General features: G+C 55.1%; 1 protein-coding gene across 2 annotated transcripts in view; it reads right to left on the bottom strand.

Moving 5' to 3' along the window:
• pdgfrb (platelet-derived growth factor receptor, beta polypeptide) overlaps positions 1 to 25,495 on the bottom strand; it is a 189,735-nt gene that overhangs the window by 102,280 nt on the left and 61,960 nt on the right. For both annotated transcript variants that reach the window (XM_085996031.1, XM_085996030.1), the window contains exons 11-12: positions 23,137 to 23,231; positions 16,891 to 17,023 (exon numbers count right to left, since the gene is read on the bottom strand). In XM_085996031.1, coding sequence (XP_085852157.1) covers positions 16,891 to 17,023; positions 23,137 to 23,231 — 228 coding nt within the window. The remainder of the gene's footprint in view (positions 1 to 16,890; positions 17,024 to 23,136; positions 23,232 to 25,495) is intronic.

The following is a 25,495-nucleotide window of genomic DNA, read 5'->3' as shown; positions in this document are numbered from 1 at the left end:
CTGCCCCGTGTCCTAACTCACACCCAGTCCCGTTCACCCATCACCCCGTGCTCACTGCCCCGTGTCCTAACTCACACCCAGTCCTGTTCACCCATCACCCCCTGTGCTCACTGCCCCGTGTCCTAACTCACACCCAGTCCCGTTCACCCATCACCCCCTGTGCTCACTGCCCCGTGTCCTAACTCACACCCAGTCCCGTTCACCCATCACCCCCCGTGCTCACTGCCCCGTGTCCTAACTCACACCCAGTCCCGTTCACCCATCACCCCGTGCTCACTGCCCCGTGTCCTAACTCGCACCCAGTCCCGTTCACCCATCACCCCCTGTGCTCACTGCCCCGTGTCCTAACTCACACCTTGTCCCGTTCACCCATCACCCTCTGTGCTCACTGCCCCGTGTCCTAACTCACACCCAGTCCCGTTCACCCATCACCCACTGTGCTCACTGCCCCGTGTCCTAACTCGCACCCAGTCCCGTTCACCCATCACCCCCTGTGCTCACTGCCCCGTGTCCTAACTCACACCCAGTCCCGTTCACCCATCACCCCGTGCTCACTGCCCCGTGTCCTAACTCACACCCAGTCCCGTTCACCCATCACCCCCTGTGCTCACTGCCCCGTGTCCTAACTTGCACCCAGTCCCGTTCACCCATCACCCCCTGTGCTCACTGCCCTGTGTCCTAACTCACACCCAGTCCCGTTCACCCATCACCCCCTGTGCTCACTGCCCTGTGTCCTAACTCACACCCAGTCCCGTTCACCCATCACCCCCTGTGCTCACTGCCCCGTGTCCTAACTCACACCCAGTCCCGTTCACCCATCACCCCCTGTGCTCACTGCCCTGTGTCCTAACTCACACCCAGTCCCGTTCACCCGTCACCCCCTGTGCTCACTGCCCCGTGTCCGAACTCACACCCAGTCCCGTTCACCCATCACCCCCTGTGCTCACTGCCCTGTGTCCTAACTCACACCCAGTCCCGTTCACCCATCACCCCGTGGTCACTGCCCCGTGTCCTAACTCACACCCAGTCCCGTTCACCCATCACCCCGTGCTCACTGCCCCGTGTCCTAACTCACACCCAGTCCCGTTCACCCATCACCCCCTGTGCTCACTGCCCTGTGTCCTAACTCACACCCAGTCCCTTTCACCCATCACCCCCTGTGCTCACTGCCCTGTGTCCTAACTCACACCCAGTCCCGTTCACCCATCACCCCGTGCTCACTGCCCCGTGTCCTAACTCACACCCAGTCCCGTTCACCCATCACCCCCTGTGCTCACTGCCCTGTGTCCTAACTCACACCCAGTCCCGTTCACCCGTCACCCCCTGTGCTCACTGCCCCGTGTCCTAACTCACACCCAGTCCCGTTCACCCATCACCCCCTGTGCTCACTGCCCTGTGTCCTAACTCACACCCAGTCCCGTTCACCCATCACCCCGAGCTCACTGCCCCGTGTCCTAACTCACACCCAGTCCCGTTCACCCATCACCCCCTGTGCTCACTGCCCCGTGTCCTAACTCACACCCAGTCCCGTTCACCCATCACCCCGTGCTCACTGCCCCGTGTCCTAACTCGCACCCAGTCCCGTTCACCCATCACCCCCTGTGCTCACTGCCCCGTGTCGTAACTCACACCCAGTCCCGTTCACCCATCACCCCCTGTGCTCACTGCCCCGTGTCCGAACTCTCACCCAGTCCCGTTCACCCATCACCCCCTGTGCTCACTGCCCCGTGTCCTAACTCGCACCCAGTCCCATTCACCCATCACCCCGTGCTCACTGCCCCGTGTCCTAACTCACACCCAGTCCCGTTCACCCATCACCCCCGTGCTCATTGCCCCGTGTCCGAACTCACACCCAGTCCCGTTCACCCATCACCCCGTGCTCACTGCCCAGTGTCCTAACTCACACCCAGTCCCGTTCACCCATCACCCCCTGTGCTCACTGCCCCGTGTCCTAACTCACACCCAGTCCCGTTCACCCATCACCCCCCGTGCTCACTGCCCCGTGTCCTAACTCACACCCAGTCCCGTTCACCCATCACCCCGTGCTCACTGCCCCGTGTCCTAACTCACACCTTGTCCCGTTCACCCATCACCCTCTGTGCTCACTGCCCCGTGTCCTAACTCACACCCAGTCCCGTTCACCCATCACCCACTGTGCTCACTGCCCTGTGTCCTAACTCACACCCAGTCCCGTTCACCCGTCACCCCCTGTGCTCACTGCCCCATGTCCTAACTCACACCCAGTCCCGTTCACCCATCACCCCCTGTGCTCACTGCCCCGTGTCCTAACTCGCACCCAGTCCCGTTCACCCATCACCCCGTGCTCACTGCCCCGTGTCCTAACTCACACCCAGTCCCGTTCACCCATCACCCCCTGTGCTCACTGCCCCGTGTCCTAACTCTCACCCAGTCCCGTTCACCCATCACCCCCTGTGCTCACTGCCCCGTGTCCTAGCTCGCACCCAGTCCCATTCAACCATCACCCCCTGTGCTCACTGCCCCGTGTCCTAACTCACACCCAGTCCCGTTCATCCATCACCCCCTGTGCTCACTGCCCTGTGTCCTAACTCACACCCAGTCCCGTTCACCCATCACCCCCTGTGCTCACTGCCCCGTGTCCTAACTCACACCCAGTCCCGTTCACCCATCACCCCCTGTACTCACTGCCCCGTGTCCTAACTCACACCCAGTCCCGTTCACGCATCACCCCCCGTGCTCACTGCCCCGTGTCCTAACTCACACCCAGTCCCGTTCACCCATCACCCCGTGCTCACTGCCCCGTGTCCTAACTCGCACCCAGTCCCGTTCACCCATCACCCCCTGTGCTCACTGCCCCGTGTCCTAACTCACACCCAGTCCCGTTCACCCATCACCCCCTGTGCTCACTGCCCCGTGTCCTAACTCACACCCAGTCCCGTTCACCCATCACCCCGTGCTCACTGCCCCGTGTCCTAACTCGCACCCAGTCCCGTTCACCCATCACCCCGTGCTCGCTGCCCCGTGTCCTAACTCGCACCCAGTCCCGTTCACCCATCACCCCCTGTGCTCACTGCCCCGTGTCCTAACTCACACCCAGTCCCGTTCACCCATCACCCCGTGCTCACTGCCCCGTGTCCTAACTCGCACCCAGTCCCGTTCACCCATCACCCCGTGCTCGCTGCCCCGTGTCCTAACTCGCACCGAGTCCCGTTCACCCATCTCCCCCTGTGCTCATTGCCCCGTGTCCTAACTCGCACCGAGTCCCGTTCTCCCATCTCCCCCTGTGCTCACTGCCCCGTGTTCTAACTCACACCCAGTCCCGTTCACCCATCACCCCCTGTGCTCACTGCCCCGTGTCCTAACTCGCACCCAGTCCCGTTCACCCATCACCCCCTGTGCTCACTGCCCCGTGTCCTAACTCACACCCAGTCCCGTTCACCCATCACCCCCTGTGCTCACTGCCCCGTGTCCTAACTCGCACCCAGTCCCGTTTACCCATCACCCCCTGTGCTCACTGCCCCGTGTCCTAACTCACACCATCACCCCCTGTGCTCACTGCCCTGTGTCCTAACTCACACCCAGTCCCGTTCACCCATCACCCTGTGCTCACTGCCCCGTGTCCTAACTAACACCCAGTCCTGTTCACCCATCACCCCCTGTGCTCGCTGCCCCGTGTCCTAACTCACACCCAGTCCCGTTCACCCATCACCCCCTGTGCTCAGTGCCCCGTGTCCTAACTCACACCCAGTCCCGTTCAACCATCACCCCCTGTGCTCACTGCCCCGTGTCCTAACTCACACCCAGTCCCGTTCACCCATCACCCCCTGTGCTCACTGCCCCGTGTCCTAACTCACATTCAGTCCCGTTCACCCATCACCCACTGTGCTCCCTGCCCCGTGTCCTAACTCGCACCCAGTCCCGTTCACCCATCACCCCGTGCTCACTGCCCCGTGTCCTAACTCACACCGAGTCCCGTTCACCCATCACCCCCTGTGCTCACTGCCCTGTGTCCTAACTCACACCCAGTCCCGTTCACCCATCACCCCCTGTGCTCACTGCCCCGTGTCCTAACTCACACCGAGTCCCGTTCACCCATCACCCCCTGTGCTCACTGCCCCGTGTCCTAACTCACACCCAGTCCCGTTCGCCCATCACCGCCTGTGCTCACTGCCCCGTGTCCTAACTCACACCCAGTCCGGTTCACCCATCACCCCCTGTGCTCACTGCCCTGTGTCCTAACTCACACCCAGTCCCGTTCACCCATCACCCCGTGCTCACTGCCCCGTGTCCTAACTCACACCCAGTCCCGTTCACCCATCACCCCGTGCTCACTGCCCCGTGTCCTAACTCACACCCAGTCCCGTTCACCCATCACCCCCTGTGCTCACTGCCCCGTGTCCTAACTCACACCCAGTCCCGTTCACCCATCACCCCCTGTGCTCACTGCCCCGTGTCCTAACTCGCACCCAGTCCCGTTCACCCATCACCCCCTGTGCTCACTGCCCCGTGTCCTAACTCAGGCCCAGTGCCGTTCACCCATCGCCCCGCTGTGCTCACTGCCCCGTGTCCGAACTCTCACCCAGTCCCGTTCACCCATCACCCCCTGTGCTCACTGCCCCGTGTCCTAACTCGCACCCAGTCCCATTCACCCATCACCCCCTGTGCTCACTGCCCCGTGTCCTAACTCACACCCAGTCCCGTTCACCCATCACCCCGTGCTCACTGCCCCGTGTCCGAACTCACACCCAGTCCCGTTCACCCATCACCCCGTGCTCACTGCCCAGTGTCCTAACTCACACCCAGTCCCGTTCACCCATCACCCCGTGCTCACTGCCCCGTGTCCTAACTCACACCCAGTCCCGTTCACCCATCACCCCCCGTGCTCACTGCCCCGTGTCCTAACTCACACCCAGTCCCGTTCACCCATCACCCCATGCTCACTGCCCCGTGTCCTAACTCACACCTTGTCCCGTTCACCCATCACCCTCTGTGCTCACTGCCCCGTGTCCTAACTCACACCCAGTCCCGTTCACCCATCACCCACTGTGCTCACTGCCCCGTGTCCTAACTCGCACCCTGTCCCGTTCACCCATCACCCCCTGTGCTCACTGCCCCGTGTCCTAACTCACACCCAGTCCCGTTCACCCATCACCCCGTGCTCACTGCCCCGTGTCCTAACTCACACCCAGTCCCGTTCACCCATCACCCCCTGTGCTCACTGCCCTGTGTCCTAACTCACACCCAGTCCCGTTCACCCATCACCCGCTGTGCTCACTGCCCTGTGTCCTAACTCACACCCAGTCCCGTTCACCCGTCACCCCCTGTGCTCACTGCCCCATGTCCTAACTCACACCCAGTCCCGTTCACCCATCACCCCCTGTGCTCACTGCCCTGTGTCCTAACTCACACCCAGTCCCGTTCACCCATCACCCCGTGCTCACTGCCCCGTGTCCTAACTCACACCCAGTCCCGTTCACCCATCACCCCCTGTGCTCACTGCCCCGTGTCCTAACTCGCACCCAGTCCCGTTCACCCATCACCCCGTGCTCACTGCCCCGTGTCCTAACTCACACCCAGTCCCGTTCACCCATCACCCCCTGTGCTCACTGCCCCGTGTCCTAACTCTCACCCAGTGCCGTTCACCCATCACCCCCTGTGCTCACTGCCCCGTGTCCTAGCTCGCACCCAGTCCCATTCACCCATCGCCCCCTGTGCTCACTGCCCCGTGTCCTAACTCACACCCAGTCCCGTTCACCCATCACCCCCTGTGCTCACTGCCCCGTGTCCTAACTCACACCCAGTCCCGTTCACCCATCACCCCCTGTGCTCACTGCCCCGTGTCCTAACTCACACCCAGTCCCGTTCACCAATCACCCCCTGTGCTCACTGCCCCGTGTCCTAACTCACACCCAGTCCCGTTCACCCATCACCCCCCGTGCTCACTGCCCCGTGTCCTAACTCACACCCAGTCCCGTTCACCCATCACCCCGTGCTCACTGCCCCGTGTCCTAACTCGCACCCAGTCCCGTTCACCCATCACCCCCTGTGCTCACTGCCCCGTGTCCTAACTCACACCCAGTCCCGTTCACCCATCACCCCCTGTGCTCACTGCCCCGTGTCCTAACTCACACCCAGTCCCGTTCACCCATCACCCCGTGCTCACTGCCCCGTGTCCTAACTCGCACCCAGTCCCGTTCACCCATCACCCCGTGCGCGCTGCCCCGTGTCCTAACTCGCACCCAGTCCCGTTCACCCATCACCCCCTGTGCTCACTGCCCCGTGTCCTAACTCACACCCAGTCCCGTTCACCCATCACCCCGTGCTCACTGCCCCGTGTCCTAACTCGCACCCAGTCCCGTTCACCCATCACCCCGTGCTCGCTGCCCCGTGTCCAAACTCGCACCGAGTCCCGTTCACCCATCTCCCCCTGTGCTCATTGCCCCGTGTCCTAACTCGCACCGAGTCCCGTTCACCCATCTCCCCCTGTGCTCACTGCCCCGTGTTCTAACTCACACCCAGTCCCGTTCACCCATCACCCCCTGTGCTCACTGCCCCGTGTCCTAACTCGCACCCAGTCCCGTTCACCCATCACCCCCTGTGCTCACTGCCCCGTGTCCTAACTCACACCCAGTCCCGTTCACCCATCACCCCCTGTGCTCACTGCCCCGTGTCCTAACTCGCACCCAGTCCCGTTTACCCATCACCCCCTGTGCTCACTGCCCCGTGTCCTAACTCACACCATCACCCCCTGTGCTCACTGCCCTGTGTCCTAACTCACACCCAGTCCCGTTCACCCATCACCCTGTGCTCACTGCCCCGTGTCCTAACTAACACCCAGTCCTGTTCACCCATCACCCCCTGTGCTCGCTGCCCCGTGTCCTAACTCACACCCAGTCCCGTTCACCCATCACCCCCTGTGCTCAGTGCCCCGTGTCCTAACTCACACCCAGTCCCGTTCAACCATCACCCCCTGTGCTCACTGCCCCGTGTCCTAACTCACACCCAGTCCCGTTCACCCATCACCCCCTGTGCTCACTGCCCCGTGTCCTAACTCACACCCAGTCCCGTTCACCCATCACCCACTGTGCTCCCTGCCCCGTGTCCTAACTCGCACCCAGTCCCGTTCACCCATCACCCCGTGCTCACTGCCCCGTGTCCTAACTCACACCGAGTCCCGTTCACCCATCACCCCCTGTGCTCACTGCCCTGTGTCCTAACTCACACCCAGTCCCGTTCACCCATCACCCCCTGTGCTCACTGCCCCGTGTCCTAACTCACACCCAGTCCCGTTCACCCATCACCCCCTGTGCTCACTGCCCCGTGTCCTAACTCACACCCAGTCCCGTTCACCCATCACCCCCTGTGCTCACTGCCTTGTGTCCTAACTCACACCCAGTCCCGTTCACCCATCACCCCCTGTGCTCACTGCCCTGTGTCCTAACTCACACCCAGTCCCGTTCACCCATCACCCCGTGCTCACTGCCCCGTGTCCTAACTCACACCCAGTCCCGTTCACCCATCACCCCCTGTGCTCACTGCCCTGTGTCCTAACTCACACCCAGTCCCGTTCACCCGTCACCCACTGTGCTCACTGCCCCGTGTCCTAACTCACACCCAGTCCCGTTCACCCATCACCCCCTGTGCTCACTGCCCTGCGTCCTAACTCACACCCAGTCCCGTTCACCCATCACCCCGTGCTCACTGCCCCGTGTCCTAACTCACACCCAGTCCCGTTCACCCATCACCCCCTGTGCTCACTGCCCCGTGTCCTAACTCACACCCAGTCCCGTTCACCCATCACCCCGTGCTCACTGCCCCGTGTCCTAACTCGCACCCAGTCCCGTTCACCCATCACCCCCTGTGCTCACTGCCCCGTGTCCTAACTCACACCCAGTCCCGTTCACCCATCACCCCCTGTGCTCACTGCCCCGTGTCCTAACTCTCACCCAGTCCCGTTCACCCATCACCCCGTGCTCACTGCCCCGTGTCCTAACTCGCACCCAGTCCCATTCACCCATCACCCCCTGTGCTCACTGCCCCGTGTCCTAACTCACACCCAGTCCCGTTCACCCATCACCCCCTGTGCTCACTGCCCCGTGTCCTAACTCACACCCAGTCCCGTTCACCCATCACCCCCTGTGCTCACTGCCCCGTGTCCTAACTCACACCCAGTCCCGTTCACCCATCACCCCCTGTGCTCACTGCCCCGTGTCCTAACTCACACCCAGTCCCGTTCACCCATCACCCCCTGTGCTCACTGCCCCGTGTCCTAACTCACACCCAGTCCCGTTCACCCATCACCCCCCGTGCTCACTGCCCCGTGTCCTAACTCACACCCAGTCCCGTTCACCCATCACCCCGTGCTCACTGCCCCGTGTCCTAACTCGCACCCAGTCCCGTTCACCCATCACCCCCTGTGCTCACTGCCCCGTGTCCTAACTCACACCCAGTCCCGTTCACCCATCACCCCCTGTGCTCACTGCCCCGTGTCCTAACTCGCACCCAGTCCCGTTCACCCATCACCCCCTGTGCTCACTGCCCCGTGTCCTAACTCACACCCAGTCCCGTTCACCCAAACTCCCCCTGTGCTCACTGCCCCGTGTCCTAACTCGCACCCAGTCCCGTTCACCCATCACCCCCTGTGCTCGCTGCCCCGTGTCCTAACTCGCACCGAGTCCCGTTCACCCATCTCCCCCTGTGCTCATTGCCCCGTGTCCTAACTCGCACCGAGTCCCGTTCACCCATCTCCCCCTGTGCTCACTGCCCCGTGTCCTAACTCACACCCAGTCCCGTTCACCCATCACCCCCTGTGCTCACTGCCCCGTGTCCTAACTCGCACCCAGTCCCGTTCACCCATCACCCCCTGTGCTCACTGCCCCGTGTCCTAACTCACACCCAGTCCCGTTCACCCATCACCCCCTGTGCTCACTGCCCCGTGTCCTAACTCGCACCCAGTCCCGTTTACCCATCACCCCCTGTGCTCACTGCCCCGTGTCCTAACTCACACCATCACCCCCTGTGCTCACTGCCCTGTGTCCTAACTCACACCCAGTCCCGTTCACCCATCACCCCCTGTGCTCACTGGCCCGTGTCCTAACTCACACCCAGTCCCGTTCACCCATCACCCCCTGTGCTCACTGCCCCGTGTCCTAACTCACACCCAGTCCCGTTCACCCATCACCCCCTGTGCTCACTGCCCCGTGTCCTAACTCACACCCAGTCCCGTTCACCCATCACCCCCTGTGCTCACTGCCCCATGTCCTAACTCACACCCAGTCCCGGTCACCCATCACCCCCTGTGCTCACTGCCCCGTGTCCTAACTCACACCCAGTCCCGTTCACCCATCACCCTCTGTGCTCACTGCCCCGTGTCCTAACTCACACCCAGTCCCATTCACCCATCACCCCCTGTGCTCACTGCCCTGTGTCCTAACTCGCACCCAGTCCCGTTCACCCATCACCCCCTGTGCTCACTGCCCCGTGTCCTAACTCACACCCAGTCCCGTTCACCCATCACCCCGTGCTCACTGCCCCGTGTCCTAACTCACACCCAGTCCCGTTCACCCATCACCCCCTGTGCTCACTGCCCCGTGTCCTAACTCGCACCCAGTCCCGTTCACCCATCACCCCCTGTGCTCACTGGCTCGTGTCCTAACTCACACCCAGTCCCGTTCACCCATCACCCCCTGTGCTCACTGCCCCGTGTCCTAACTCGCACCCAGTCCCGTTTACCCATCACCCCCTGTGCTCACTGCCCCGTGTCCTAACTCACACCATCACCCACTGTGCTCACTGCCCTGTGTCCTAACTCACACCCAGTCCCGTTCACCCATCACCCCCTGTGCTCACTGGCCCGTGTCCTAACTCACACCCAGTCCCGTTCACCCATCACCCCCTGTGCTCACTGCCCCGTGTCCTAACTCACACCCAGTCCCGTTCACCCATCACCCCCTGTGCTCACTGCCCCGTGTCCTAACTCACACCGAGTCCCGTTCACCCATCACCCCCTGTGCTCACTGCCCCGTGTCCTAACTCACACCCAGTCCCGTTTACCCATCACCCCCTGTGCTCACTGCCCCGTGTCCTAACTCACACCCAGTCCCGTTCGCCCATCACCCACTGTGCTCACTGCCCCGTGTCCTAACTCACACCCAGTCCCGTTCACCCATCACCCCCTGTGCTCACTGCCCCGTGTCCTAACTCGCACCCAGTCCCGTTCACCCATCACCACCTGTGCTCACTGCCCCGTGTCCTAACTCGCACCCAGTCCCGTTCACCCATCACCCCGTGCTCACTGCCCCGTGTCCTAACTCAGGCCCAGTCCCGTTCACCCATCACCCCGTGCTCACTGCCCCGTGTCCTAACTCACACCCAGTCCCGTTCACCTATCACCCCCTGTGCTCACTGCCCCGTGTCCTAACTCGCACCCAGTCCCGTTCACCCATCACCCCTGTGCTCACTGCCCCGTGTCCTAACTCACACCCAGTCCCGTTCACCCATCACCCCGTGCTCACTGCCCCGTGTCCTAACTCACACCCAGTCCCGTTCACCCATCACCCCCTGTGCTCACTGCCCCGTGTCCTAACTCGCACCCAGTCCCGTTCACCCATCACCCCCTGTGCTCGCTGCCCCGTGTCCTAACTCGCACCGAGTCCCGTTCACTCATCTCCCCCTGTGCTCACTGCCCCGTGTCCTAACTTGCACCGAGTCCCGTTCACCCATCTCCCCCTGTGCTCACTGCCCCGTGTCCTAACTCACACCCAGTCCCGTTCACCCATCACCCCGTGCTCACTGCCCCGTGTCCTAACTCACACCCAGTCCCGTTCACCCATCACCCCCTGTGCTCACTGCCCCGTGTCCTAACTCACACCCAGTCCCGTTCACCCATCACCCCCTGTGCTCACTGCCCCGTGTCCTAACTCGCACCCAGTCCCGTTCACCCATCACCCCCTGTGCTCACTGCCCCGTGTCCTAACTCACACCCAGTCCCGTTCACCCATCACCCACTGTGCTCACTGCCCCGTGTCCTAACTCACACCCAGTCCCGTTCACCCATCACCCCCTGTGCTCACTGCCCCGTGTCCTAACTCGCACCCAGTCCCGTTCACCCATCACCACCTGTGCTCACTGCCCCGTGTCCTAACTCGCACCCAGTCCCGTTCACCCATCACCCCGTGCTCACTGCCCCGTGTCCTAACTCAGGCCCAGTCCCGTTCACCCATCACCCCGTGCTCACTGCCCCGTGTCCTAACTCACACCCAGTCCCGTTCACCTATCACCCCCTGTGCTCACTGCCCCGTGTCCTAACTCGCACCCAGTCCCGTTCACCCATCACCCCTGTGCTCACTGCCCCGTGTCCTAACTCACACCCAGTCCCGTTCACCCATCACCCCGTGCTCACTGCCCCGTGTCCTAACTCACACCCAGTCCCGTTCACCCATCACCCCCTGTGCTCACTGCCCCGTGTCCTAACTCACACCCAGTCCCGTTCACCCATCACCCCCTGTGCTCGCTGACCGACATTGGCTCCCGGTCCGGCCTTGTTTTCAAAACGCTCCATGGCCTCGTCCCTCCCTATCTCCCTATCTGTGTAAACTTCTCCAGCCCCACAACCCCCCCCCGATTTCTGGCCTTTTGCGCATTCCGACTTTAATCGCTCCACCATTGGTGGCCGTGCCTTCAGCTGCCTGGACCCTAAGCTCTGTCATTTCCTCCCTAAAGTTCTCCGCCTCTCTCTCCTTTAAGACAGAATCGTAGAAAGTTACAGCACGGAAGGAGGCCATTTCGGCCCATTGTCTCCGCGCCGGCCAACAATGAGCTACCCAGCCTAATCCCACTTCCCAGCTCTTGGTCCATAGCCCTGCAGGTTACAGCATCCCAAGTGCACATCCACGTACTTTTTAAATGTGGTGAGGGTCCTGCCTCTACCACCCTTTCAGGCAGTGAGTTCCAGACCCCCACAACCCTCTGGGTGAAGAAATTTCCCCTCAAATCCCCTCTAAACCTTCCCCCAATTACTTTAAATCTGTGCCCCCTGGTTTTTGACCCCTCTGCTAAGGGAAACGGGTCCTTTCTGTCCACTCTATCTAGGCCCCTCATAATTGTATACACCTCAATAAGGTCTCCCCTCAGCCTCCTCTGTTCCAAGGAAAACAGACCCAGACTATCCAGTCTTTCCTCAGAGCTAAGATTCTCTACTCCCAGCAACATCCTTGTAAATCTCCTCTGTACCCTCTCTAGTGCAAGACGTTGCTTAAAACCTCCTAATGATCCTGTGAAGCGCCTTGGGTTATTTTACTACGTTAAACACGCCATATAAATGCAAGTTGTTGTTGAGTTTGTCAATTCAGACGGAGCCGAACCAAAGCTGTTGATCTAACCCTCCGTCAGCTTAAAGCTTCTCCTGGTGAAGGCCACAATCTCCGCTCAGGCCCTGCTCGAGACCTACTCCCAGGAACGCAACGCCGCACGACGGACTAATGGGACAGGTGCCTGCACCTGCGATCCCTCCACACGCTTAGCGCCTGATTTCAGTCATGTCGCTGTGGGCAGTCGCCAAGTGGAGACCACGGGGAGAGGGAAGAATCTACAGGCCCAATAGTTCTATTAAATATTTCCTATTTTGGGGAAACTCTGCCTCTTGCAAGAACTTGCATTTATATAGCGCCTGTCAACACCCTCAGGAAATCTCAAAGTCTTTTGCAGCCAATGTAGGAATCGTGGCAGCCATTTTGTGCACAGCAAGCTCCCACAAACGGCAATGTGATAAATGACCAGATAGTGATGTTGGTTGAGGGATAAAATACTGGCTCAGGACACCGGGGATAACTTCCCCCTGCTCTTCTTCGAAATAGTGCCCGTGGGATCTTTTACGTCCACCTGAGAGGGCAGACGGGGCCTCGGTTTAATGTCTCAGCCGAAAGGACGGCACCTCCGACAGTGCAGCACTCCCTCAGCACTGCACGGGGAGTGTCCGCCTAGATTGTGAGCTCAGGTCCCTGGAGTGGGGCTGGAGTGCAAGTCCAGGAGGGAGGACAGCCCTGGATCGCAGCCTGGTCAACACACCACAGGCGGGCAGGGCTTGAAATGGAGGCTCCAGAGGTTCATGGGGTACCGGGTCTGCTGAGGGCCGCAGGTGACTGGGAGGTGGACCAGGGGGTGTTGTGACTCCTGCTACCTGGAACCTGGCACAGCAGCAACAGCGCAATCTACACACCTACAGATCGTGACTCAAGATAGCTTCACACTCAGAATAGGAAGAATTACATCGAGTCTACAGCCCAGAAATAGGCCATTCAGCCAAACTGGTCCGTGCCGGTGTTTATGTTCCACATGAGCCTCCTCCCACCCTATCAGCATATCCTATTCCTTTCTCCCTCATGTGTTTATCCAGCTTCCCCTTAAATGTATCTGTGCTATTCCCCTCAACCACTCCCTGTGGCAGCGAGTTCCACATTCTCACCACTCTCTGGGGAAAGAAGTTTCTTCTGAATTCCCGATTGGATTTATTAGTGACTATCTTAAATCTAGTTCTGGTCTCCCTCACAGTGGAAACATCTTCTCTACGTCTACCCCATCAAACCTTTTCATAATCTTAAAGACCTCGATCAGGTCACCCCTCGGCCTTCTCTTTTCTAGAGAAAAGAGCCCCTGCCTGTTCAATCTTTCACGATAGTGATAACCTCTCAGTTCTGGTATCATCCTTGTGAATCTTTTTTGCACCCTCTCCAGTGCCTCTATATCCTTTTTATAATATGGAGATTGGAGCTGTGTCCAGCGCTCCGAGTGTGGTCTAACCAAGCTTCGATACAAGTGTAACATAACGTCTCTGCTTTTCAATTCTATCCCTCTAGAAATGAACCCCAGTGCTAACGCAGTCTGTTCTACACTACAGCAAACTAACCTCTAGGAGATGGTAACTGGGCTGGTGGGAAATAGCTTTAATTATTTAGGAAAAGGACACTAGGAAAATACAAGAGAATAAATAGAAGAAAAAAAACACCAAAAATTGCTGGAAACATGGAGCAGACTGTTCATTGTCTGAAAGGTGAAGAGGAAATCGTGCAAGAAACACAGAAAGCTAGCGTGCAGGTTCGGCAAGCAATAAGGAAGGCAAATGGCATGTTGGCCTTTATTGCAAGAGGGTTGGGGTATAAGAGTAAGGAAGTCTTGCTACAATTGTACAGGGCCTTGGTGAGACCACACCTGGAGTACTGGGCACAGTTTTGGTCTCCTTATCTAAGGAAGGATATACTTGCCTTGGAGGCGGTGCAACGAAGGTTCACTAGATTGATTCCTGGGATGAGAGGGCTGTCCTATGAGGAGAGATTGTGTAGATTGGGCCGATACTCTCTGGAGTTTAGAAGAATGGGAGGTGATCTCATTGAAACATATAAGATTCTGAGGGGGATTGACAGGGTAGATGCTGAGAGGTTGTTTCCCCCTGGCTGGAGAGTCTAGAACCAGGGGTCACAGTCTCAGGATAAGGGGTCGGCCATTGTGGACTGAGATGAGGAGGAATTTCTTCACTCAGAGGGTGGTGAATCTTTGGAATTCTCTGCCCCAGAGGGCTGTGGAGGCTCAGTCGTTGAGTATATTCAAGGCTGAGATCGATAGATTTTTGGACTCTAGGGGAATCAAGGGATATGGAGATCGGGCGGGAAAGCGGAGTTGAGGTCGATGATCAGCCATGATCTTATTGAATGGCGGAGCAGGCTCGAGGGGCCAAATGGCCGACTCCTGCTCCTAATTCTTATGTTCTTGTGAAATGAGTGATTTGTCTGGGACCCTTCAACAGGAGTTAGCCCAAACATCAACCAATATTTCTCCTCTCAGCATGTGCATTGGTAGCAGTTCCTGATTTTATCTCCGATTTCTTGCTCTCGTAATTAAAAAAATAAATAAATTTCTAACTGAATCCAGTTGCACAAAGCATGAACATCTGGATGTAACGGTATAAACGGAGACCACATCTGGATGCAGCTAAACACACCCGAGAGCAACATCTGGTCGCGGCTGCAAAAAACCACGACCAACATCTGGATGAGGACAAACACAGCACGGCCAACATCTGGATGAGGACAAACACAGCACGGGCGACATCGGGACACAGCTGCATATACCGCGAGCACATCTGGATGTAGATGCTCACAGGCGGCGCTGGGGGAAGGCAGGGCGGGCGTAGCAAATAGCACTAATTCCCTGACACACACACGCTCACTCCAAGTGTGGCTCTGTGCGTTGGGGAAAAAAAAAGGGGAGACAGCGCGAGATGGATGGATTGCAGCGGCTCCAGCTCACCGCCACCTCTCTCCATCCCTCCACTGCCTCTGTGTTGCCACATTGCTCGTCCGACAAGAGCCGCAATTTCCGCCAGTTGAGTGTCGGGAAGACCGAAGACAATGGGGTCGATTTTCCTGGGGCCGTCAGGCGGGGTTTCAGGCGTGTGGGGGAGGGGAAAATCCCGATTTCGGGGGTCCCGACACCATCCCGCCCAAAACCCGCCTCCACGCAAGTTTCAGGGGAGGCGGGTACCCGCCCCGCACTGGGACCCGCCGACCTGAGGCGGGAAGGGATTAGTGCCAATTAACTGCCGTCGGGTTGAAGGACTTGGAGGGGTCGCGATGTCGGTGTTCAGGTGAGTGATGGGTGCAAAGGTAAGTGTGTTTGGTGTGTCTAAATTGTGTAAAGAAGTTTAAATTACAGCCTTCCTTCCTCTAGGTTTCGGGAGTCCATCACTCAGCCGGCACAGAAAGCAGAATGGCTGCGAACTGTCAAAAGTGACAGCCTGCAGCTTTCTGTGCCGGCGAGATTTCTAACTGAGTCTGTGTAGAAGGACTCAGGTTAGAAGTCAGACTGTCAGTGTTTGACAGCTTCAAACAGCTGTGAAACACTGATATTTCATCTGTCAAGACCTCTTGATAGATGAAATTTCAGTCTGTGACGTCACCTGTTGCCGGGTGGCCCTTAATTGGCCTGCTGAGCCCGCTGGGTGGGCTTAACAAGGTCAATCAAGGGAAAATCGCGTGGATTGGCTGAACGTCGATGTAGGCGGGACTAAAACCCAAAAGTTGTAGTCCCGCCTCCTTCCCGACAGCTTTATGAAAATCGACCCTAATGGCTTCGGTCCTCGCCACAAACTCCATTCCCCAGCCACCGATCCCATCCCCCCCGCCCCCCCCATCCCTGGCCACCCTCTTAGGCTGAACCGGACTGCTCGTAACCTCGGCTTCCTATTCGACCCCCAGCTGAGCTTCTGACCGCCCCCCCCCCCCGCATTCTCTCCATCACAAAGACCGCCTACGTCCTCATCCATAACACTGCCCGTCTCCGCCGCTGCCTCAGCCCATTTGGCACCGAAACTCTCATCCATGCTTTCGTTACCTCTAGACTCAACCGTTCCAACACTCTCCTGGCCGGCCTCCCATCCCCCACCCTCTGTAAACTTCAGCTCATCCTCAAATCTCACATCCTAATCTGGACCAAGTTCCATTCACCTATCACCCCTGTGCTTGCTGACCTACATTGTCTCCCAGTAACCCAATTTAATATTCTCATCCTGTGTTTAAATCCCCCTCCACGGCCCTCGCCCCCCTCCCTATCTCTGTAACCTCCTCCAGCCCTCCGAGATCTCTGCGCTCCTCCAACAATGGCCTCTTGTGCAAGCCCACTCCTTTCTCCCAACCATTGGCCATGCCTTCAGCCGTCTAAGCCCCAAGCTCTGGAATTCCCTCCGCCTTTCCCTCTCCTCCTTTAAGATCCCCTTTAAAACCTACTTCTGTAACAGAGCCCTCCTAATAGCCAAGCTCAACGTTCAATGTTGTTCCTTACACTCCTGCGAAGCCACGTTCAAGGCGCTATATTATTGCAAGTTGTCATTTATTTTTCTGTGAATCATATTGGGTTGCATACCCAGAGAAAGCTGGTCCCTGGGAAACTCCCAGCTCGAGTCATACGGTAGCTGCATGGGGTCAACGTAAATGTACTCGTGGCCATCCGAGCTGATGGACTCAATGACCTTCCAACGGATTTCATAGCGAGGCTTCTGCGTGAAACAGATACAACATGCAGCGGTTAAACAGGCAAAATAAACAGGGGAATGACAGGAGGCCATTCAGCTCCTTCAGGTTGTTCCACCATTCAGTTAGATCGTGGTCAATCTGTACCTCAACTCCATTGACCTTCCTTGGTTCCATAATCCCTCGATACCCTTACCCAGCAAAAATCTATCGACCTCAGTCTTGAGATTTTCATTTGACCCCCCAGCCTCCAGTCTTTTGGGGGAACGATTCCAGATTCCCACTACCCTTTGTGCGAAGAAGTGCTTCCTGACATCACCCCTGGCTCTAATTTTAAGGTAATGACCCTTTGTTCTGGACTCCCGTACCAGAGGAAATGGTCTTACTGCAATTATATAGGGCCCTGGTGAGAGCACACCTGGAGTATTGTGGACAGTTTAGGTCTCCTTACCTAAGGAAGGATATACTTGCCATAGAGGGAGAGCAACGAAGGTTCACCAGACTGGTTCCTGGGATGGGGGGATTGTCCTATGAGAGATTGAGTAGACTGGGCCTATATTCTCGAGAGTTTAGAAGAATGAGAGGTGATCGCATTGAAATATACAAAATTCTTACAGGGCTTGACAGGGTAGATGCAGGGAGGGTGTTTCCCCTGGCTGGGGAGTCTAGAACCAGGGGTCACAGTCTCAGGATAAGGGGTCGGCCATTTAGGACTGGGATGAGGAGGAATTCCTTCACTCAGAGGGCGGTGAATCTTTGGAATTCTCGACCCCAGGGGGCTGTGGAGGCTCAGTCGTTGAGTATATTCAAGACAGAGATCGATAGATTTTTGGATTCGAGGGGAATCAAGGGATATGGGGATAGTGCAGGAAAGTGGAGATGAGGTAGAAGATCAGCCATGGTCTTATTGAATGGTGGAGCAGGCTCGAGGGGCCGAATGGCCGACTCCTGCTCCTAATTCTTATGGTCTGATGTTCTTATGTCTCTCTCTATCTAACTTATCAATTCCTTTAATCATCTTAAACACCTCAATTAGATCACCCCTTAACCATCGATACTCAAGGGGATATAAATTAATTAATACATCCTGTTCTCGTAATTTAACCCTTCTCGCCCTGATATTATTCTGTAGAATCCTCCCTGTATCACCTCCAAGGCCAATATATCCTTCCCGAGGTGCGGGGCCCAGAACTGAACACAGTTACTCCTGATGGGGTCTGATCAAGGCTCTGTACAGCTGAAGCATCACTTCCTGCCCATTGTATTCCAACCCGCTCCAGATAAAGGCCGACATTCCACCAGCCTTTCTGATTACATTTTTACCTGTCACTCAGAGAGCTCGGAATCACAACAGTCCAACTGGAAGAGGTGAAAGAGGCTGGGCTTTCTTTGAGAAAGGGGAGACTATGGGATGATCTCATTAAGGTTTTCAAGATTTTGAAAGGAGTTGAGAAACTGATCAGGCAAAATGCCTCTGCCAACGGAGAATGGGATCAAACACCAGTGTACATAAGTTAAAAACATGCAAGTTAGTGGGTAAGAGGAGTCAAGAGGATCTTTACCAAAGTAACACATCAGAGAAGGGCATTGAAGGAGACAGTGTCAATGGGTTAAAGAGGTCAGGAGATATATTCCAGGAGAGAAATGGGTTGAATATGGTGAGAAGGTGGGAAGATGGAACTGTACCCCAGTGAGAGTCAGTGTCTGTGGAACTGTACCCCAGTGAGAGTCAGTGTCTGTGGAACTGTACCCCAGTGAGAGTCAGTGTCTGTGGAACTGTACCTCAGTGAGAGTCAGTGTCTGTGGAGCTGTACCCCAGTGAGAGTCAGTGTCTGTGGAGCTGTACCCCAGTGAGAGTCGGTGTCTATGGAACTGTACCCCAATGAGAGTCAGTGTCCGTGGAACTGTACCCCAATGAGAGTCAGTGTCCGTGGAACTGTACCCCAGTGAGAGTCAGTGTCTGTGGAACTGTACCCCAGTGAGAGTCAGTGTCTATGGAACTGTACCCCAGTGAGAGTCAGTGTCTGTGGAACTGTACCCCAGTGAGAGTCAGTGTCTGTGGAACTGTACCCCAGTGAGAGTCAGTGTCTGTGGAACTGTACCCCAGTGAGAGTCAGTGTCTGTGGAACTGTACCCCAGTGAGAATCAGTGTCTGTGGAACTGTACCCCAGTGAGAATCAGTGTCTGTGGAACTGTACCCCAGTGAGAGTCAGTGTCTGTGGAACTGTACCCCAGTGAGAGTCAGTGTCTGTGGAGCTGTACCCCAGTGAGAGTCAGTGTCTGTGGAGCTGTACCCCAATGAGAGTCAGTGTCCGTGGAACTGTACCCCAATGAGAGTCAGTGTCCGTGGAACTGTACCCCAATGAGAGTCAGTGTCTGTGGAACTGTACCCCAGTGAGAGTCAGTGTCTGTGGAACTGTACCCCAGTGAGAGTCAGTGTCTGTGGAACTGTACCCCAGTGAGAGTCAGTGTCTATGGAACTGTACCCCAGTGAGAGTCAGTGTCTGTGGAACTGCACCCCAGTGAGAGTCAGTGTCTGTGGAACTGTACCCCAGTGAGAGTCAGTGTCTGTGGAACTGCACCCCAGTGAGATTCAGTGTCTGTGGAACTGTACCCCAGTGAGAGTCAGTGTCTGTGGAACTGTACCCCAGTGAGAGTCAGTGTCTGTGGAACTGTACCCCAGTGAGAGTCAGTGTCTGTGGTACTGTACCCCAGTGAGAGTCAGTGTCTTTAAGTAAGAAAATGTGTTTTTTGTTAAAATGAAATAAATCAGCTGTCAGACAGAATTGAAACCGCCTGCTGCTGTTATTGTGAATGTTTCTGCAGCTGGGATAACAAGTCTGCAGTATTTTTTGCCTGATGTGGTGACTCAGCTGAATATTGCTCTTTTTTTCTGCCTCGAACCCTGCACTGGTTGTGAGTTTAACAAAGTCTTTCCTGCCATTTAATTTCTTACTTCCAAGTGAGAAAATCCATACAACTTTGGCTTTAAAACGGGTTTTGCTCCTAAAATCTTTCCGTGAGGAAATGACTTCACTGGCGTGCAATGTACTGGCGCAGTTACTGATATTAGCAGTGGGGGGCGCTGTACTGGTGCAGTGAGCGAGATTACCAGTGGGGGGCACTGTACTGGTGCAGTGAGCAATATTACCAGTGGGGGGCGCTGTACTGGTGCAGTGAGCGATATTACCAGTGGGGGGGGCGCTGTACTGGTGCAGTGAACGATATTACCAGTGGGGGTCGCTGTACTGGTGCAGTGAGCGATATTACCAGTGGGGGGTCGCTGTACTGGTGCAGTGAGCGATATTACCAGTGGGGGTCGCTGTACTGGTGCAGTGAGCGATATTACCAGTGGGGGGCGCTGTACTGGTGCAGTGAGCGATATTACCAGTGGGGGGGGGCGCTGTACTGGTGCAGTGAGCGATATTACCAGTGGGGGGGCGCTGTACTGGTGCAGTGAGCGATATTACCAGTGGGGGGCGCTGTACTGGTGCAGTGAGCGATATTACCAGTGGAGGGCGCTGTACTGGTGCCCACTTCACTACAACATACTTCAGGGAAAGGGCCATTTGGCCCATCAAGCCTCTTGTGGACCAGGTACAGTTTGGGTTCGTGCACTCCCTTAGCATCAAAGGAAGTGAAACTGAACTTCCTCAGGATGATACTGTTGTGTTTCTTATGAGCTGTTCAGTCATCTGTCCCTTGATCAGCCCTTCTTAATTTCAATCCCATTTCTAAGCTTAACATCAATGGTAGGAAGCTAATGGAATCCCTACTAAAGGAGAAAATAGAAAACATCTAGAAACCCAAAATATAATAATGAATAGTCAGCATGGATTTCAAAAGGGAAAATTTTGCTTGACCAACCTCATTGAATTTTTTGAAGAGGTAACAGAGAGAGTAGACAAGGTTAATGCAGTAGATGTAATTTATCTAGATTTTCAAAAGGCCTTCGATAAGATACCACATAATAGACTAATGAATAAGATCAGAGAATGCGGAGTCAGGGGACAAGGAGAAGAATGGATAGCGAGCTGGCTTCTCAAGACAGAAAGCAGAGAGTCGGGGTAAAGGGTAGCTATTCCCAGTGGCAGAAGGTGGGTAGTGGTGTTCCACAAGGATCAGTGATGGGACCACTGTTGTTCACAATTTATATTAACGATTTGGATTTTGGAATTAAAAGCACAATTTCTAAATTTGTGGATGACATCAAATTGGGGGGGATAGTCAATACTGAGGAGGACTGCAACAAATTACAAGAGGACATTAATAAACTTCCAGAATGGACATATAATTGGCAAATAAATTTCAACACAGATAAATGTGAGGTATTGCATTTTGGTAGGAAGAATAGGGAGGTCACTTATCACTTGGAGGGTGCGAGTCTAGGTGGGGTAGAGGAACAAAGGGATCTCGGAGTACAAATACACAAATCACTAAAAGTTGCGACACAGGTTAACAAGGCCATAAAAAAAGCAAACCAAGCACTAGGGTTTATTTCTAGAGAGATAGAATTGAAAAGTAGGGAAGTTATGCTAAACCTGTATCGAACCTTGGTTAGACCACACTTGGAGCGCTGCGTACAGTTCTGGTCGCCATATTATAAAAAGGATATCGAGGCACTGGAGAGGGTGCAGAGAAGATTTACAAGGATGATACCAGAAATGCGAGGGTTTACATATCAGGAAAGGATGAACAGCCTGGGTCTCTTTTCTCTTGAAAAAAGGCTGAGGGGTGACCTAATAGAGGTCTTTAAAATTATGAAAGGTTTTGATAGAGTGGATACAGAGAGAATGTTTCCACTTGTGGGGAAGAGCATAACTAGAGGCCATCAATATAAGATAGTCACCAAGAAATCCAATAGGGAATTCAGAAGAAACTTCTTTACCCAGAGAGTGGTGAGAATGTGGAACTCGCTACCACAGGGAGTGGTTGAAGCGAATAGTATCGATGCATTTAAGAGGAGGCTGGACAAGCATATGAGGGAGAAGGGAATCGAGGGTTATGCTGATAGATTTAGATGAGGAAAGACGGGAGGAGGCTCGAGTGGAGCATAAACACCGGCATGGACTGGTTGGGCCGAATGGCCTGTTTCTGTGTCGTATATTCTATGTGATCCTAAGTACAGGTAGACTATCCTTTATCCGAACTTCCGAAAACCTCTAAAAACCGAAAGTTTTTTCGTTCTGCGTAAGTCGTGCGCACGACATGACCAGAGTGGCGCACGACTTACGCTGAGCAGGGCAGAGGGTCACAGAGTTCCCTCCTGGGTAGGAGATTGCAGGCCGAGCCGGGCAGTGTGAAGGAGGTACCGGGAGAGTGAACCCAACAATACAGCAGCCCGTCCGATAGCTGCAGCGGCCCGTCCGATATTCTTTTCTCCCCCTACCCGACCCGCGGCCCGTCTGATATTCTTTTCTCCCCCCCACACCCGACCAGACCCCCGACCCGTCCGATATTCTTTTCTCCCGACCCGACCCGAACCGCAGCCCGTCCGATATTCTTTTCTCCCCCCTGACCCCCCCCACCGGACCCCCCCCGACCCCGACCGACCCCCCCACCCGGACCCACCCCCCCAGACCCCCCCGACCCCGACCTGAACCGCGGCCCGTCCGATATTCTTTTCTCCCCCCCCCCGCACCTGACCTGATTTGCGGGCCAGCTTAGTAGGAGTCAGCCGATATCCGGCTTTCCAGAGAAGCAGGAAGGGGAATGAGACACGGAACAGTCGCAAGAGGTAGCCTGAACTTTAAAAATTTATATTAAATACAAATTTCCCAGTCTTATAATACCTTCTGAAATCCGAAAAATTTCGAAAACCGAAACTCAGCTGGTCCCAAGGTTTTCGGATAAGGGATAGTGTACCTGTAGTAAGATGGACAGTGGGGAGCATTGAGCACAGTAGGTTAAATAAATTGGAGAGATATAGAAAGACCGAGATAGAGGAAGAGATAGACAGAAAGGCAGAGCTAGAGTGACAGAAAGAGAGATGGAGAGAAAGGTTATGATGGAGAAAGGAGTAGAAGGTTCGCGGCAACAGAAGAATTGCTCAGTGGGGTGAGGATTATGGTAGCTCTGCCATCGCCAGGGCTGAAGAAGATTGCTCAGGCTCATTATTTTCCGATGTCCAATCCCTTACCTTCTGCCAAACCGCAACCAGGACCACCAGCGAGATGATTATGATGACCAACAAGACCAGGATGGTGGCCACAGTGACCAGCTGAGAGCGGAAGCCTGAAGGAAGAAAATTGGAAATGGTGAACGGCTTCACTACTGATGAAAGTTTGTTAAATGTCCTAAAGGGAGGAACTCAAGAAAATTACAATCACCAGGGAAGTGGTACTGAGCAAATTGTTGGAGCTGCGGGCTGACAAGTCCCCGGGTTCTGATGGACTTCATCCTAGGGTCTTAAAAGAAGTGGCTCGTGAGATAGTTGATGCGTTGGTTTTAATTTTCCAAAATTCCCTAGATTCGGGGAAGGTTCCATTAGATTCGAAAATAGCGAATGTAACTCCTTTATTCAAAAAGGGAGGGAGACAGAAAGCAGGAAACTACAGGCCAGTTAGCTTAACATCTGTCATAGGGAAGATGTTAGAAGCTATTATTAAAGACATTATAGCAGGGCACTTAGAAAAGTTCAAAGTAATCAGGCAAAGTTAACATGGTTTTGTGAAAGGGAAATCATGTTCAACCAATTTATTGGAGTTCTTTGAGGAAGTAACATGTGCTGTGGATAAAGGGGAACCGGTGGATGTACTGTACTTAGATTTCCAGAAGGCATTTGATAAGGTGCCACATCAAAGGTTATTGTGGAAAATAAAAGCTCATGGTGTAGGGGGTAACATATTGGCATGGATAGAAGATTGGCTAGCTAACAGGAAACGGAGAGTAGGCGTAAATGGGTAATTTTCTGATTGGCAAGATGTAACGAGTGGTGTGCCACAGGGATCAGTGCTGGGGCCTCAACTTTTTACAATTTATATAAATGACTTTCATTGAAGGGACTGAAGGTATGATTGCTAAATTTGCTGATGACACATAGATAGGTAGGAAAGTAAATTGTGAAGAGGACATAAGGAGGCTACAAAGGGATATAGATAGGTTAAGCAAATGGGCAAAGATCTGGCAAATGGAGTATAATGTGGGAAAATGTGAAGTTGTCCATTTTGACAGGAAGAATATAAAAGCATATTATCTAAATGGTGAGAGATTGCAGAGCTCTGAGATGTAGAGGGATCTGGGTGTCCTAGTGCATGAATCGCAAAAGGTTACTATGCAGGTACAGCAAGTAATTAGGAAAGCTAATAGAATGTTATTGTTTATTGCGAGGGGAATTGAATACAAAAGTAGGGAGGTTATGCTTCAGTTATACGGGGCATTGGTGAGACCACATCTGGAGTACTGTGTACAGTATTGGTCTCCTTATTTAAGGAAGGATGTAAATGCGTTGGAAGCAGTTCAGAGAAGGTTTACTAGACTAATACCTGGAATGGGCGGGTTGTCTTATGAGGAAAGGTTGGACAGGCTAGGCTTGTATCCGCTGGAGTTTAGAAGAGTAAGAGGTGACTTGATTGAAACATATAAGATCCTGAGGGGTCTGGACAGGGTGGATGTGGAGAGGATGTTTCCTCTTGTGGGAGAATCTAGAACTAGGGGTCACTGTTTAAAAATAAGGGGTCACCCATTTAAGACAAGGATGAGGAGAAATTTTTTCTCACAGAGAGTCGTGAGTCTTTGGAACTCTCTTCCTCAGAGCGGTGGAAGCAGAGTCTTTGAATATTTTTAAGGCAGAGGTAGATAGATTCTTGGTAAGCAAGGGGGTGAAAAGTTATTGGGGGTAGGCGGGAATGTGGAGTAATCGGATCAGCCATGATCTTATTGAATGGCGGAGCAGGCTCGAAGAGCCGAATGGCCGACTCCTGCTCCTCCTTCGTATGTTCATATGTAAATAATTAACAGTGGCTCTGCACCAATGGGGCAAAGAAGAGGAACAAGGCATGTAGTTCACAGAAACAACTTGCATTTCGATAGCGCCTTTCATAAGCTCAGGACGTCCCAAAGCGCTGCACACCCAACTTTTGAAGTGTTGTAATGTGGGAAACGTGGCAGCCAATTTCATACAAACAGCAATGATCACGATGTTGGCCCGAGGGATAAACATTGGCCCAGGACACCAGAACTGAATGCAGTATCCAGATGGGGTCTCACCAAGGCTCTGTACAACCCTCTGTATTCTGGCCCCTACCGGTGAAGGTATCTGACCCTCGGTCTCCCCCTCCATCTCCCCCACCCTCTCCAGTCCCCCTGCCTTCTCCTCGCTGTCTCCCACCCACCACCTTCTCCCCCACGTCTCCCCGCATCCACCGTCTCCGTCTCCTCCAGCCGTCTCCCCGCCCCCTCCGCCTCCCCCCGTGTCTCGCTGCCCGTGCCGTCTCCCCCGCCCCCTCCCTGTCTATCAGTCTCCCCACCCCCCCTCCCCACCCCGCCGCCTCGCTCAC

The sequence above is a fragment of the Somniosus microcephalus genome, chromosome 8 (genome assembly GCF_052327205.1).
Source record: "Somniosus microcephalus isolate GS21.2 chromosome 8, FLI_Smic_1.0, whole genome shotgun sequence".
Lineage (NCBI taxonomy): Eukaryota > Metazoa > Chordata > Chondrichthyes > Squaliformes > Somniosidae > Somniosus > Somniosus microcephalus.
This window is presented reverse-complemented; position numbering and strand designations above follow the sequence as displayed.